A 16980-nucleotide genomic window follows, 5' to 3' on the forward strand; every position below is an offset into this window, starting at 1 on the left:
TTAGTATTTCTAATATAGCTGTTACCGTTGGAATAACCTACGTTCGTAACAGCATTGGGGCAACAACTGTACTGTTGTATTTTATGTCAGCGTACCAAATTTGAGAACTATTCAGTAAAGCAAGTAAATGAAAGTACTAGAAGGCATAAGCTCTAACCGACAGAAGTCCTAAAAAATCATTTAGCTGCACCAGTCTTAATGTACAGGCGGATGCTGAATTTCTTCGAAGTTACAGTCTTTCAGTGCAGTCGTTCGCAACAACAGCCGTGTGGGCTGGAGCATTGTTATGCAGTCAATAGAGCTTCGTCTAGTGATGTGTGTGACTAGTGACAATTATGATGAACTTTCAAATCTTCGTGTATTAACAAAACACAAGTTGTAAAACTCAACTTGCACACGGGCCATGAGAAAATTTTGTAACTGGGAGGTTCAGAATAATTTTTGTAAATGGTTCTGAGATAAATTCTTGCTTGGGCAAATTGAAGTTCCACCTCTGATGCTGGCCAATTATTATGCACCATGGGGAGATTAAACTCTTCTACAAGGAGGTCAGCTTCTAAAAGGGAGGTTAAACCCTTCAATTAATTAATCAACTTAAAATGTTGAGACGTTAATTTCATACGTAGGTACAGCTCACAGATGGCGAGAAGAACCGTAAAACAGGGGAAGCGTTGAAAGGTCAACGACACGGTCAAGTACATTTTCGGTTTTTGAGGTGTGGTCTATACTTAGATGTCGTCTGCTATTCCGGGTAGTTATCTGTGTGGTATTCCGTAGTGTCATTTGAAATCCCCGTGCAAAAAGTGGGCGAGCCCATACCTAAGTCACACTACTTCTGCTAGGGTTCTTCTCGTCATCTGTGAGCTGTACTCTTTTCTTTTAAGGTAAAACATTAAATTTTAAAAAAGTTGTAATATGGGCAGCCCATAATTTGACGTTCACTGATGTTGCGAGGTTGTATTGATTGGTATTTTCTTTGAATTTCTTGAAGAAAAGAAATATTGAAAGTATATACTTTCAAAATATTTCCGTCTGTGAAAACAACTTACATGATCAATAATTTTATTTGACAAAAATTAGGCTACATCCAACTGAAACCTTACCTAAAATTAAGTCGTTCTCCAAGCGTGCGTAGAATATCAGGTACAAATCCCTCAAGATCTACATTCGAATTTCTTGAACGTTTAGACATACTAAGGGGAGGGAACTGTCAAAATAAATGAAAGAAAAAAGGTATTAAAACCAAGAAAAGTTAGTTCTATATGTTCATTGGAACATGATCCTATTTCAAAGCTAGTATTTTGTTACCTTATACAATAAAGAAAACTGTTGAATTATGAATGAATTTGATATACCTGTATTGTCCTACTCAGTTTATTGTATAGATTTTTCAATAGTTGTCAGTACGCTCCTCTCTACTTTTATATATATATAATATCAAATTCACTACCTACAAAATGTTTAGTGCCAAGTACTTTCATACAATAACTATGTGTATTATCAGTCATTTTTCCAGTGTTACCAATAGATATCTTCAGAAAGTAGCTAAATAGCACACAAAATCTAGCTAAATATATCTAAATTTATAGCTAGCTGAATTAAAAATGAAATAAGGAAAACATTTCCTAACTTTAGTGTAGTACTAACTTGAAATAAGCTACATACACTGTGGTGCTTTTAAGAATATTCTGAAATCAAATACTTCTTTCCATCATCTACACATCAACTATTTACAGTACGTTTTCCTCAGTCATTGATTAGTACTAAAATCCATTATTATTATTATTATTATTATTATTATTATTATTATTATTATTATTATTATTATTATTATTATTATTATTATTATTATTATTATTATTATTTAAACATCATTTCCAATTTTTGCGGTAATGCTAGCTATATTTTGGTGTATAATTAATATAGCACAACGCAAAAAGTAGCCAAAGTCGAAAACATAATTGAAATAACTTATATCTACACTAATTGACAAGGTACTGAAATTAATTCTGAGAAGACGAAAGTTTCTGGGATCCCGATTTGCAGTGAGTAACACGTAGGCGAGAATGCTGCCTATGAGATACATATTTGGCAGCACTATAGATATAAAATTCTCTATTTATGTATAACTAATAAAGCTCCCAATTCTCCAAATAATATACTTCTTCAGCAATGCAAAATTACAAATCCTGACGTTTGACGTTCAGACGTGTTGATAGTCATAGCCAACACTGGCTTCTTCTGGAAGTGATGACGTCCTATTTTAAATCACAATTCGGTGTCTGAAGATAATTCATTGTGATGGAAGTCAGTAGTTTTATATGACTATTCTCTCATCCTAACATTCGTTTTGTTTCACCGGTGACTTTTTGCTGGCGATTAAACACTGTAATAATAAACATAGGCTAATATTGTCTTAGATAGATCCAGGGGGGCGAAGGGTCGTTTTCAACCAGCAGCGGCACAGGCACAGTGCTGTAAAAGGCTGGTAATTAGGAATCATTCCTCCCCCCAGGAATCCGTCCTAGATCCGCCCCTGAGTATTGTTTAATAGTGAAGGACACAATTCCTTAACAGTGAAGTAATCATCCCATCAGTTAACACATTTAAGACCATTGCCACTGGACGATATGTTTCAGTTAGACAACCAAACTATGCTATGCATAAGTCGGAAGTCTTGCAGAACAGCTTTGTCCGTCCGTCTGTCAACAGGTATCAGAGAAAAAACTGTAAGAAATATCGAGATAAGTTTTTTTTCTTTTTTCCTTTCCATTCTTTTTCTTTTTTCTTTTTGTTTTGTTTTCTTTTTTTTTAACCGATTCAACTTTCCAAGGATAGGTTCCATTTCCTCTTTTAACTCTCTACTCAAAACGGAACTATTTCAAATTAGTCAATTCCGGCTTCAACGTTTATCTCCATAGAACAAAAATGGTGACAGGTATTGAGAAATGATTTTCTACAAACGATTCAATATTTCATAACTATCCACAACTCTATCATAATCGGAAGTGGCTCAAATTTACTATTATTTCCGGTTTTCAACACTTATCACCATAAAACGAAAACAGTAACAAATAGAAAGAAGTTGTTTCTTGTAAACGATTCAGCGTCTCAACACAATATATCATAACTATCTACAAAAGTCTACTAGAACCGGAAATGGGTCAAATATACTATTAGTTCCAGCTTCAATACTGATTTCCGTAGAACAAAAACGGTTAATGCTATCAAGATGCGGTTTTCTATTATACAATCGATCCAACGTCCCAAGGAAAGGTTCTATCTGCTTCGTTAATCTTCTATTCAAATCGGAAGTGGTTAAAACTAACAATTTCCGGTTTCAACATTTATAGCCATAAAAGAAACCGCCAGACAGATATCTAGAATTTTTCTTTTCCAAACGATTCAGCCTCTCAATGCAACGTACTATAACTATACCCAACACTCTAGCAAAAACGGAAGTGGTTCAAATTCACAGTGCTCAATAACCATCTGATGCTGGACACGCCACATATATACTCTATTAGGCATGATAACACAGTCTGGTGGTGACAACACTAATGCACTGTAATCGTTGCAAATCTAATGATTTTTGTCCGCTGATGGTACGCATATGTAGAAAATTACATCGACGTTGAATCACTCCTTCCAGGTGCTTATCTGCTTTTGTCAGTGTATTATTATTATTATTATTATTATTATTATTATTATTATTATTATTATTATTATTATTATTATTATTATTATTATAGTAGTAGTAGTAGTAGTAGTAGTAGTAGTAGTAGTAGTAGTAGTAGTAGTAGTAGTAGTAGTAGTAGTAGTAGTAGTAGTAATGGAGAACTGAGAATTCAATACTGCATCTGAAATCGCAGAAGGGGTAAGATGAAAAGGACATAGGACCAATTAGCTGAAAGGAGGGACGGCAAGAAGTATGCAGGGTTTACGAAAGGGGGCGTAGGGTAAAGAAGGTTGGGAACCACTGTTTTATACTATGAATCATATCACACCAAAACAATATTTGAAATGTAAGGCTTGGGTGAATTTGTGTTTCCCACGAAAATATTCAAATTTCTCGTCTCGAAAACGAAATGGTAATTATTGCATTCCTTGTCTCGTCTCGAACTTAAAAAGGTATTTCTCATTTCATGGACAACATTACTTCTTATTGATCACACTTCTGTTTCTTTATTTCTATTATTTAAGAAAGAAGAAGTTTAGACGTAAATGTCTCTCGCACAATATGCGTATAAAATCAACATACCTCATTGTTTGTGACATTAAAGACTGCAGCGTAGAGATTATCTCTATGTCGCCATTTGTAATATTTATCAAGTGGAGCTTTAGATAGGCCATTTTTAGCAATCTTGCGTGTTATAACTGTTGACGTAGCATTTAGTTTGTACAACTCGAAAATTGAGTTTTCACTGTTTACATAAAATGTTTGGCTTGCAAAATCTATTGAAAGATTAGATAATAAATGGTGGTTATCATCTTCAGTAAAGATAACCCAAACATGGCGCTTGTCTTGGTGATTAATCTGTAAAATGAGAGATATATTTTTAGCTTTAAATGATGTTTTCAAATATATTTGAAAAATAGAAGTAAAAAGAGTTACCAATATGTAATGTTTGTTCTCAAATAAAATTTTCTCCTTCAGTACCCTCAAATAAAGTGAAAATAGATTAGTGAAAGATTAAATTTCGAATTATTGTACCTGCAACGCACATACATAATAAAAGAAGTAAACCTCCATCATTAGAGAAACAGAAAATTAGATAACTAAATTGTGTTAAAAATAAAACCTAATATTGATAACTAAATTTTATAACAAAGGGGAACCAAGGCAGAAAAATTGGGTATATTTCGGACACAGAATTAGCACACATATGCGCATTTGAATCAGTACAAAAAAGTTACAAGTGACGTCATTGTCATTGCATCTAGTCGACATATTTGTAAGCAATAATATCTTTAAATAATAAAATTGTTATTTACAAAACACATTTAATTACAATATCATTGAGAATTTTCATCTTGTCACTTGAAATTTTCCCCTTACTATTATTATTAATTATAAAGGGTATCCTAAAGAACGTAACTTTTGAAATGCACGCCATTTCTGTTCTAGTAAGTTGGCAGCACTGAATTACAAGATTTTCATTTGTAGTCTTTGTGGTTAGTAGTCTCGGAGCAACGAATAGGACATGATCGTCATCGTCAAACATTCATTAATCTCTGTACAACATTCGCCATATATAATGAAAAAAATGAAATGATATGTTTAAGTTTTACGTCCCACGGTTATACCGGCTAGGTTAAAGGAGACGGTGATGATGAGAAATGTAAGAAAGGGTCAAATAAAGGAAGAGGGAGGGAACGAGAGAACTCCGAAAAACCCACGCAACATGGTGACCGCTGCTCCATCGAGAAAAGCTCCATTCCTACCAAGGATTTATAAAATAGAGGACCTCCCCATACATACCTTCATCCTATGAACTCAATGAAGCCAAAAAACAACCGAGCATCGTCTGAGTCGGCACGTCTGATTGGCTACTCCCGTTTCCGCCATGATTGTTGGCTCGAAACCTTGCGATCTTAGTGGCGCGGAGCGGGCAGAGTAGGCATGGCGACACTGTGACGTATGGCTTCACGATTTTGCTGTATGGGCAGATCCCCTATTTTATAACATCCTTGATTCCTATCCGTACAGAAAATAGATGACGATCATGCGCTATTCGGGGCCCCTAACCACAAAGATAACAGATGAAAGTCGTGTAACGTTCAGTCCTTCCAACGTACTAGAACAGAAATGGCGGGAATTTCAAAAGTTGCGTTCTTTATGGGCAGGGGCGTCATTTAGGGAGGGCAGGAGGGGGCAATTGCCCGCCCAAGAGTTTGAGGAATACATATACATTAATCGATTGTCTACTAATATACTAGTTCAAAACGTGAAAGTCTTATGTCGGTGGTGCTCTTGCCCCCCCCCAAGCGAAGTCTGAAATGACGCCCCTGTTTATGGGACACCCTTTATTTCACATGACTGTTACTAAGATAAAATCAATATCGTTAGTGCTTTACTATTTGGTGAATTGAAGATACATCCAATGTTTCTTCCAACCATATAACTGAACATTATAACAATGGGGAACAGGGGAAATAGTTATGATTTCAGATTTCGGGTGAAAGTAGTACTACGTAAACACACAGATTCCAAATTGAGAACGATAGAAGATATAGCCTCTTGGCAAATTTTGTAGCTCCAGGAAATTTGACCCTGGGCCATCCTCTCAAATTCACCATTGCTTCCGGAGATGGCTTCAGGAGCTAAGATAAATTAAAATACCATTACTGGTACCTGTCACTCTTGTGCAGGGACATCCTTTAATACATAACGTCTAGTGCACCCTCTCTACTCCGGAGGATAAGGGGAAGGAAAACACAAATGTCCATGAAAAATATCCGGCCGGACAAAAATTTCTGGAAGATGACAGCTTGCATGTATCGATAATCAACAACAAATCACCATGCTCAAAGTGGCTTTCCTTATGTCATTTTAGAAAACCAGGAACAAAAATGAGTTCTTAGCAAGGAAATAATTCTCAGTAAACATTACACTCAGTGATAGTCTGAAGATTTACTAACTAGATTACGGAGCACCAATTTTGCTTTGTATATTGTTTCGGCTACTTACTTTATTAAAGTAGTGAACTGTTTCGAATGTAGAACACACTACTGCATACATAGTTTTTGCCTGTTGATAATGAAAATAAGTTTCCGAATTCCATGAGGCCAATTGAACAAATCTTTGTACGGACATAAATCTTTTCAATCTTTTCAGAGATTGAAGCATATACGTAGCTTCACCTAGAAAAAGAAAACATAAACGTCCTAATTATAATAACCATTGGTAGACATGGAATTCAGTGAAATCAAAGATGTTCCTTGAACAGTCTTAACACATGAATCTTGGTGAAGAAAGGAAAAAGAAGTAAGATTCTGTAGGGATGTGAATGGATATAGACCCCTACTTCAGTAGCAAGATGTCATCTCAACAATGTACGAGGAGAAGTAAAAAAAAAAAAAGTAAAGGGATTTTTTGGAATTCCTAGCACTAGGGCTTGGTAACACTGCTAGTATCCAGTGCTGATTTAGTGTCGTATATTATGAAGCGAAAGTGTGAATTGGAAGCGATGTTAACAAAATTTTTAATTAAAATATAAGAACATATCTAATAAAATACCTTGTACTAATCAATCTCCATGGAATGAAGTACAGCTCTACTCACTTCCTTGACATCATCTACTAAATCTTCGGCGTCATCACTGTCACTTTCAACTGACCTTTTGTTATCCGCATTCTCAGGAAGCGTGATGCAGAGGAATGTATCTCTGCTTCTGATCGATCGAGAATGTATGTAACAATTGTAAAGTGACCATTAAAATTGAGATTTTTAAAGGAAAATTTCGGCCTCCCTCTCTCTCTTTTTTTTAAATATATATGTATATCCATATATTTAAAAGGTTTTGAAGAAATTTTAAAAATCACCTCATGATATCTTATATTTTATTTTCTGACTTAATCCGTACAGTAAATCCTTACTTCAGTAGCAAGATGTCATCTCAACAAAGTACGAGGAGAAGTACAAAAAACTAAAGGGATTTTTTTGAATTCCTCGCACTAGGGTTTGGTAACACTGCTAGTATCCAGTGCTAAACTAGTGTCATCTGCAACACTTCTATGTAACGTGTCACTATTATTCCCGTGTTAGTCGTTGGAGTGTAGCAGGCCGTTAAACATGGTAGCTCCATTTGTCGTTCTACACTAATTAGAAAATGAGGGCAGTGATTCGCTTTTTGTTTGAGGAAGGTGTTAAATAGGGATGGTATCGAGACGAGACGAGACGAGACTTTGTACAGTCTCGGTCTCGTCTCGGTTGATAAGTAGCGGTCTCGGTCTCGATCTCGTCTCGAGTCAAAAATCGCCGTCTCGGTCTCGGTCTCGTCTCGGTCAACAGATGCTTGTCTCGATCTCGGTCTCGGTCTCGAAGGCCAAGTCTCGGTCTCGTCTCGGGTCTCGTCTCGAAAGTCTCGAAACAAATAGTATGAAATTAAAATTGTGAAAGTATTATTATCGTACAGTCTGTCGTTTTCTGTTCTTACTTTTTGCGTTCATTCTTGACAGAATTATGGTATGATGTATTTCTTCGTAGCTAATTTGCTAGCGTTAATGCTTTCCATGCGTGTGTTCCGGGTTCAATCATCAGTGGGTACAACATACCTGGGATAAAAGCCTAATAGTAACCCATATTTCACTTTCAGCAATAGACTTTGTCTCAAATAGCTTCAGTACTGCCTATACAATTAAACTCTATTAAACTAACTCCAGTACTATACAGTAGTTTATTTACTTCCTTTGAATCACAATTGCTTAATACCTCCTAACGGATAACGCAACACATAGCAGCACGAATGTATTTAATCGGACCGAAATTGAAATTTTTTTTGATTGTCATTTTAAAAACAGAATATAACGTTCATTATCTTAACGAATAGAGTAAATTATTACTACCATATATTTTGTTTCCAATTGATCAATTGCTTTATTACCGTTTCACATCTCAGTGTTTAATTGACACTTTAAAACAGGCATATCCTTAACCTTATGGTGGGAGCTATGGCACTCATCTTTGCTATCTGTGGTCTCGGGTTAGATCACCAAACAAGTTAGATTCAAAGTCTTATGTTTCGTATAGTTCGCGTTTCACTTTAGGTACATTCTGTTTCTTATATAAGTTTATAAGGTCGTAATGTATTATATAAGCATATGTCCAGTGCTGTAACATAGATTAAGCTTATTCCTGAGTTCTCAACGGTGCATGGGGCCGCGGTGACTCAGTGGTTGAGCGTTCACCTTTGGTGCTTGGGATCCGTGTTCGATCCCAATCCCCGCCAAGTGAACTTTGTGGTGGACAAACACCGTATGCGTGGGTTTCCTCGGGGTTCTCCCGTTTCCTCCCACTTTCTTCATTCCACCATTTCATTCATTACTCATCACCGTCTGCTTTAGGATAACCGGCATAACCGTGGGACGTAAAACTCAAAGATTTCGTTTCACTTTTCTCAGCGGTGCATGTGATCTTTATTCGAGAAAACTAATTATGCGTTCATTACGCTGAAATTTTATATTGCTTGAAAATTGCTTGCGAAACATGGACATACATATTATGTAAGTATATAGGTAATTCGAGCTATATGTATCTCTTTTCTCTGTCCCGGCAAAACAAGTGATTCTTAACTTTCTGCTTTTCTTTAGTATTAATTTTCGTAGTTTTGCTGCAATATGAAGGATCAAATTTGTTTTTCGCTGTACGAATTTCGTTAAATTTTGGATCTGATTTTACCCTACCTTACCTGGTGAAAGTTATATATATATATATATATATATATATATATATATATATATATATATATATATATATATATATATATATATATATATATACATGAACTTTAGAGGTAGACTATACTAAGTAATTTTTTGGTGGAAACTGAGTTAAGAATACTTTTTTAATAGACTATGTTCTTTCTAGTGGTGTAACAATATAAGTCTAAAAGCATCTTATTACTTTGTAACTACTTAGTATAGTTTGAAAACAGTACTATATGTCTTATTTAAGGAACTGGTTTTTCGCTTCTCTTGTAAAATTACGAAATTATGACTTGGTTTAGTTTACCTCTGAGGTCCAGATATAATAAAATCATAGCCATTATCATAATCAACTATTGTCAATTCACTGCTGGCTGAAGGTCTTTCCAAGTCTCCTCCACAACTATCTATCTTGAGCAATTCTTTTTCAGGTTACTCCCCAGTTGTTCTTGATTTCGTCAAACCTTCTTGTATAAGGACGTTTCCTAGGCTGTTTTTATCTCGTGGTATCCTGTCTAGAATTGTTTTTGTTCATCGATCATAATTTCTTGCAATATGTCCAGCACATTTTCCAGTCCATATTAAAAATCATTTCATTAGTACCAGTCATTAGTTGCCAAATAATTCATTTGTACTGTATATATTTGCCCTACAAATAGTTCAAATCCGCTACTTTTGGAGCACAGACACACTATTTTTTGATCTTCGAATCTGGCAACACTGACTCAATGATTTAAATCAACACAATGTGAAGACCTCCATTTGGTCTAGCGGCTAGCACGCTTGACTTCGGTTCGCGTGGTCAGGATTCGATTTCCGGTGGGGGTACAGTTGAACGACCGAAGTGATTCGGTTTCCATTATAATCATTAGCTCCACGTCTTCTTTAGGCGCCCTAGCAGGCACGTAGCCAAGGGGTGGGTCCGGATCCCCCCTTTCAAGACCAGGAATTAAAAAAAAAATTAATGAAGGATGAAACAAAAAGAAACGAGAAATAGGAAGAATCAGCATTAAAAATAAAAAGCGAAAAATAAAAATAATTTTTCATCAGCGCTTCTTTGTAGATCAAACAAGTTATTACAGAAACGGTTTTCAACTGCTCCTTTTAGTTGTCATTTGGAACAGACAGTAGTTGACGGAATAATAAAAACAAAAAGTTATCTGGAAAGCAAGTTCTGTTAACATTTGACTCAACAGAGAAAGGAACGCAGATATTACATAATATTTTACATTATTCGATACGTACTTTTTTTAAAAATAGTTGAGGTCATAATAAAAGGAAAATTGTTATATGAATGTACAGAAGAAGAAATGTAGATATTGTAAAATCTTTTAAAATCTTTTTAATATTCTTTTATTCGAGATTTCTTCATAGTTTGCTACTAAAATACGTACGAACATGTCCTCATTTTCTTGTCCTAACAAACCAATATGTGTTGCTAGTAAAATAGTTTAGATTGATCAAGCCCCTGGTGTGATAACCACAATATTTCATGTCACACACCCCTCCCCCCTTCCCATTGCGAAATCCAGACTAAACGAACCAATGTGTTACTAATAAAATAGTTTAGAATAATCGAACTCTGGTGAGACAACCACAGTATTTCATGTCTCGGACCCCCCCCCCTATTACGAAATCCTGGCTACGTGCCTGGCCCTAGTATAATCATGGGACGTTAAACTAAAACAAACCAAACTAAAAATCAACACAATGTATATTACTAACTGTAAGTCCTTGAATAATTGCATATAGCTATATGGTATGGATCGAGTTTGAGGTAGACGGTGGTCAAACTAAAACAAGTGAAATGTAACTAAGGTGTATTTAGAACTTTTAATTAAGCATGATTTTGTGTACATCAGGCCTAAGGCTTAGGGGAACAACTAGTGTTACTGAAAAGTTATCAGTTACATTTAATTTCAGTTACAATTTGCATTTACATGTATTGCCGTAACGAAAACTTTGACATTAACATTATAAATAGCCTAAAGACTATGAAAAATGTCATCTTTTGAAACCATTCTTGCACCATAAAGGAAATTACGAGTTATTAAAATATTTTGCAGCTTACGTTGTTTGCACTTATTTAGAATAATTTTTAGCAATTTATTTATGTTGGCAACACTGCTTAAAGTATTGCAACTGCAACTTGTTTTAATTAAAACAACCAAAAACTATTGTTGTAATGTTATAGAAGCAAACTAAAACAACAATCATTGTAAAAACTTAACACAAATGCGTTATTTTAAGCAATAAAACAATCACTATTCATGTGTTTGGTATCTCTGAAACGGTTTGAAATAACAATTCTTGTAAATGACATTATGATCACTTAAGTCTTTTGGAAGCATCTACATGACGAGACGTGATATGTGAGCACGTTTTCGAAGTAAAGTATTTAGAAAAAGTTAAATTTTTCATTTCTTGTAACTTTGTCCATCATTCATTCGAAATACATTACACCATGATCATAGTATTTGACGCTAAGATACAAATGATGCGCATTGCACCGTCTATGCTATTTGAGTTATTAGAGATCTCCAAAATGTTGATGTTTGTGATACTGTATTGTCCTTTGTTACACTGAATAATATATGTGGTATTGTGGTTTTATTTCATATCTAAATTAGAAATAGGTAATACCTTACATAGTGCAATTTGAGAAAATATAACTTTATTTGGCGTTCGTAACATGCTTGTTTATATATAGGCCCGGATCCAAGGGAAGGGTAAAAGGGCCTATATACCCCCTTAACGCTCAGGTATAGCTACACTGAACAAAATGAGCTTCAATCCTGCTTTACACTGGATAAAGAGGCAAACAATGGTTTAGCCTCTCCCTTGATCATATCCTGGATCCGCGCCTGTACATATACAGGGTGGGCCATTTTAATTAATCCACGGAAATATCTGAAAAATGATAAAACATAGAAGAAATGTTTCAAGCACACGTTATATATTGCTAAGGGGGAAACCCAATTCCTCCAAAAGTACCCCTCTCCGCCCCCTCCCTAAATGGGGGTAACGGAGGGTAACTTTGAAATGTCAAATGGGAACATGGGTCGAGTAATACCTCGTTCGAAAGGCCTTGGAAAACTAAGTAACGCTGTACCAAAAGATGTTCCATATTGTGCACCGGTTTCAAAATGGCCGCCATGATATGGTTCGGAAACTCCAGTACCCGTAGTGTGAAAACCATGGAAGGTAAATGAATGGAACAAAATTGAAATACGTAAATATCATAGGGCATATCGAATGGTGTGTTCCCTGTGATCCCAGTGGCCTCCCTAAAGGGGTCTTGGGGGCTAACTTCAAAATTTCAAATAGTAACATGAGTCGAGTGGTACCTCGTTCGATAAATCTTGCAAAATCTAACATATTGCAGGAGAAAACGATTGATGTGAAATGGCAGTGTTCTCAAAAGGCCGCCGAAACATAGTATCCGTGTCAGAGAAAAGGTTTAGTACCCGTAGTATGAAAGCGATTGGATATAAATCAACAAAAGGAAAACTGGAGTAGCTAACTGACGTAAGGCACATCGAGAGGTGTTGTCGGGGTGACTCCAAGGGCCAACTGAAAGGTATCCGGGGCCAACTTGAAAATTTCAAATAGTAGCTTGAAGCGAGTAACATCACGTTACATAGACAAATTAATATCAAACAGCTTCTGTAAGAAAATTTTCGACAAGAGACACCGTTTTCAAAATGATCGCAAAGACATGGTGACTGTGTCTAAGAAAACGTCTAGTGCCCATAGTATGAATACGGCTAGACATAAATGAAAATAACGAAAATTAAATAGGAAAACCACGGAGGCGTTCCAAGGCTCGAGAATAATACAACAGAGATAAAAATATTAGAGTAAAATTGCCATAATGTGTAGAGAAAAATCCAAGTCCTGCAAAATAATCTCTCCCTGCGCTCTGTATGTGAATGGGGGTGGAAAGTAAAGTGAAAGTTCAAACGAGAACTCTACTTTAATTCGTAAATTAAGGCTAACCTTACAAATAGGTATGGTGTGGTTGAAACATTTGTTTGTAAGGATGACGATGTAGTGACTAAAAAAAGAGAAACTTTTATGCAATGCGTGCTGGTTATTCAGAAAGCATTTCGGGGATATACGTACACACCGTTTCGTCCCTCAAGCTCACGATATGACATGAATGCTAATAGTTAATCAAAATGTAACTGTGTCCATCCGCGTTAACTTAGTGCACCAATTCTCTATGCATGAAGTCTGCCTTCCAAACAGCATTGGGTAGGTCAAGCGTACGCCCGAACCGTTGTCCGGTCGGACATTGAAATTTTGAAGTTAGCCCACAAGACCCCTTCAGGGAAGCCACTGGGATCACAGGGATTACATCATTCGATATGCCCTATGATATTTACGTATTTCAATTTTGTTCCATTCATTTACCTTCCATGGTTTTCATACTACGGGTACTGGAGTTTCCGAACCATATCATGGCGGCCATTTTGAAACTGGTGCACAATATGAAACATCTTTTGGTACAGCGTTACTTAGTTTTCCAAGGCCTTTCGAACGAGGTATTACTCGACCCATGTTCCCATTTGACATTTCAAAGTTACCCCCATTTACGGGGGGCGGCGAGGGGTACTTTTGGCGGAATTGGTTTTCCCCCTTAGCAATATATAACGTGTACTTCAAAAAATTCTTCTATGTTTTATCATTTTTCAGATATTTCCGTGGATTAATTAAAATGGCCCACCCTGTATATATATATAGGGTGGCCCATTTTAATCTTTCCACGGAAATGTCTCGAAAACGGTTGAACATAAATAATCTGAACAAAAACTGAAATAGGAAATACTATGGGACAATCGAATGGTGATGTCATGGAGTCACCCAGGACCGCTCTTCAAGGGCGCCCGGGGCCCAACTTTAAAATTTTAAATGAAAACATGAGGGGAGTGACACCTCGTTCGATATATCTTTAAAAACTGAAAAGGTATGTGGCAAAAGATGTTTTTATATCGGTTACCGTTTTCAAAATGGCAGCCAAGATAATTATGTTACCTGTATCAGTTAATTGTCCAGTAGCACTAATATGAAAACGGTTGAACATAAATGAACCAAACAAAAGTTCAAATAGGAAAGCCATGAAGGCACATCGAATGGTGTTGTCGCGGTGTCCCAAAGGGCCACCCATCATTGGGGCCCAGGGACCAACTTTAAAATTTTAAATGGAAACATGGGGCAAGTGATATCTCGTTTGATAGACCTTCAAACACTAAACAGAGTTGTGACAATGAACAGAACAAAAAGTGAAACAGGAAAATGACATAAAGCACATCGGATGATGTCGTGGTGACCCCCAGAGCCGCCTTATATGGGGGCCCAACTTCAAAATTGTCAATGGAAAAAAACATAGGTCAAGTAATATCTCGTTCGATAGATCTTTAAAAACTAAAAAGTGTTGTGGTAAAAGATTTTTCATATTGGTTACCGTATTCAAAATGGGCTCCAAGACATGGTGCCTGTATTAGATAAAACGTCCAGTACCACTAATATGAAAACGGTTGGAGATAAATGAATAGGATAAAATTCGTATAGGAAATCCCAGAAGGTATTTATCATTCCAACGGAGAAAAAGATTATTAAAGTGAGATAATGCTAAACAGGAAATCTAATTCTTAGAAAATTATCTTTCCGATCTCCCTCCGTAAGTGGGTGAAACGTAATGAATGGTAAAATCTCAAATGAGAACCCCACTTTTATTTGTAATAGGTATGGCTTGTCTGAAACACTTGGATCTACAAGTGACTGGTACTGTAATAAAGTAATGAACCAATACTGTGCAGACGACTTTTGAGAAACCAACATTTGTACACGTTGTTCTAAAATTGAATTGTTCGACAAATTGGTTTCGCATTTCAATTGATTCATTTTTGCACAAATCATTGCCTGCAATCAAAATGAAAAGTAATATTTAACAAGAATTTTATCTACCTTTTTTTTTAAAGACACCTATCTGTTATAAAATCACAATTCAGATAATTTTGTTGTGTAGATACAATTTGCAAAAACTAAAGTTCTCATTTGCAATTTCACCGTTTCTTTCCGTCCCGCTTCACCCACTTACGGAGGACGTTGGAACGATGATTTTCTAGGAACTAGATTTCCTCCTTTGTGTTATGGCATTTTTACTCTAGGCATCTTCTCCTCTGTTGCAACATTTTCGAGTCCTGGAATGATAAATATCCTCTGTGATTTCCTATAGGAGTTTTATCCTGTTCATCAGTTATTATCTTCAACCGTTTTCATATTAGTGGTACTGGACATTTTATCTGATACAGGCACCATGTCTTGGCGGCCATTTTGAAAACGGTTACCCATATGAACAATCTTTTGCCAAAACGATGGTTAGTGTATGAAGATCTATCGAATGAGGTATAACTTGACCCATATTTTCGTTTAAAATTTCTAAGTTGGGTCTGGGCCCCCATAAAAGCCGGCCCTGGGGGCCACCGCGACAACATTATTCGATTTGCCCCGTGGATTTAATATTTAAAGTTTTCTTTGGTTCATTTATGTTCAACCGTTTTCATATTAATGCTACTAGACGTTCGTCTGATGCAGGTAACATATCTTGGGGGCTATTTTGAATACGGTGACCGATATGAAAAATCTTTTACCACATCGCTTTTTAGTTTTTAAAGCCCTATCGAACGAGGTGTCCCTCGGCCCATGTTTCAATTTAAGATTTTAAAGTTGGGCCTCGGGCTCTTGAAGAGCGGCCCTGGGGGCACCATGACATCGCCATTCGATTGCCCCATGGTATTTCTTATTTTAGTTTGTGTTCAGTTCATTTATGTTCAACCGTTTTCGAGATATTTCCGTGGAAATACTAAAATGGGCCACTATATATATATATATATATATATATATAGATAGATAGATAGATAGAGAGAGAGAGAGAGAGAGAGAGAGAGAGAGAAGATTATATACAACAGCAGTGGATTTTGTTTCAGTAGAGGCTTGAGGAACGGGTAACAAACATTTGTGTTGTACGTGCAATGCGAAAAAATGATTACAAATTTATTTCGGGAGGGGCTTGAGCCCGATACCTACCCCCAAAATACGCCACTGAACAGATTCATCAGTCAACCGTTCCCATATTATCTCATACAGCAACGAAACAAATTTTGAGTAAAGGCAAAATAACTATCAATATTCGAGACGAGACCGAGACTTTCGAGACTGACCGTGGTCTCGTCTCGGTCTCGTCTCGATTTATAGAGGTCTGTCTCGGTCTCGTCTCGGTATGTAAAAGTCCGTCTCGGTCTCGGTCTCGTCTCGGTATATAAAAGTCCGTCTCGGTCTCGGTACCATCCCTAGTGTTAAACCTGCGGAAATTATTCTTCGAATGCAAATGCAGTACGGTGACAGCTGTTTATCGCGAAGCAAGATCTACGAATGGATAGAGCGTTTGAAACAAGGAAGAATTTTTTTATGTGACGAGGAAAGATCGGACAGGTCATCGACGTCAACAACGGAGGACAAATTTGAAAGTCGTTGTGGGTATGGTGATGG

At 36.5% G+C, this 16980-nt stretch overlaps 2 protein-coding genes across 2 annotated transcripts in view; one reads left to right on the top strand and one right to left on the bottom strand.

Annotated features, from left to right (window-relative positions):
- The window catches only part of LOC145684629 (uncharacterized), a 252013-nt gene that overhangs the window by 105519 nt on the left and 129514 nt on the right, over positions 1-16980 (top strand). The window lies entirely within an intron of this gene.
- Positions 1-16980, bottom strand: part of LOC145684543 (glutamate receptor U1-like) — a 39476-nt gene that overhangs the window by 18083 nt on the left and 4413 nt on the right. Inside the window, exons 2-4 of the mRNA XM_081756938.1 lie at positions 6692-6864; positions 4262-4537; positions 1104-1207 (exon numbers count right to left, since the gene is read on the bottom strand). Of these exons, the coding sequence (XP_081613064.1) occupies positions 1104-1207; positions 4262-4537; positions 6692-6864 (553 nt within the window). The remainder of the gene's footprint in view (positions 1-1103; positions 1208-4261; positions 4538-6691; positions 6865-16980) is intronic.

This window comes from Thermobia domestica, chromosome 5 (assembly GCF_964235325.1).
Source record: "Thermobia domestica chromosome 5, izTheDome1.hap1.1, whole genome shotgun sequence".
NCBI lineage: Eukaryota > Metazoa > Arthropoda > Insecta > Zygentoma > Lepismatidae > Thermobia > Thermobia domestica.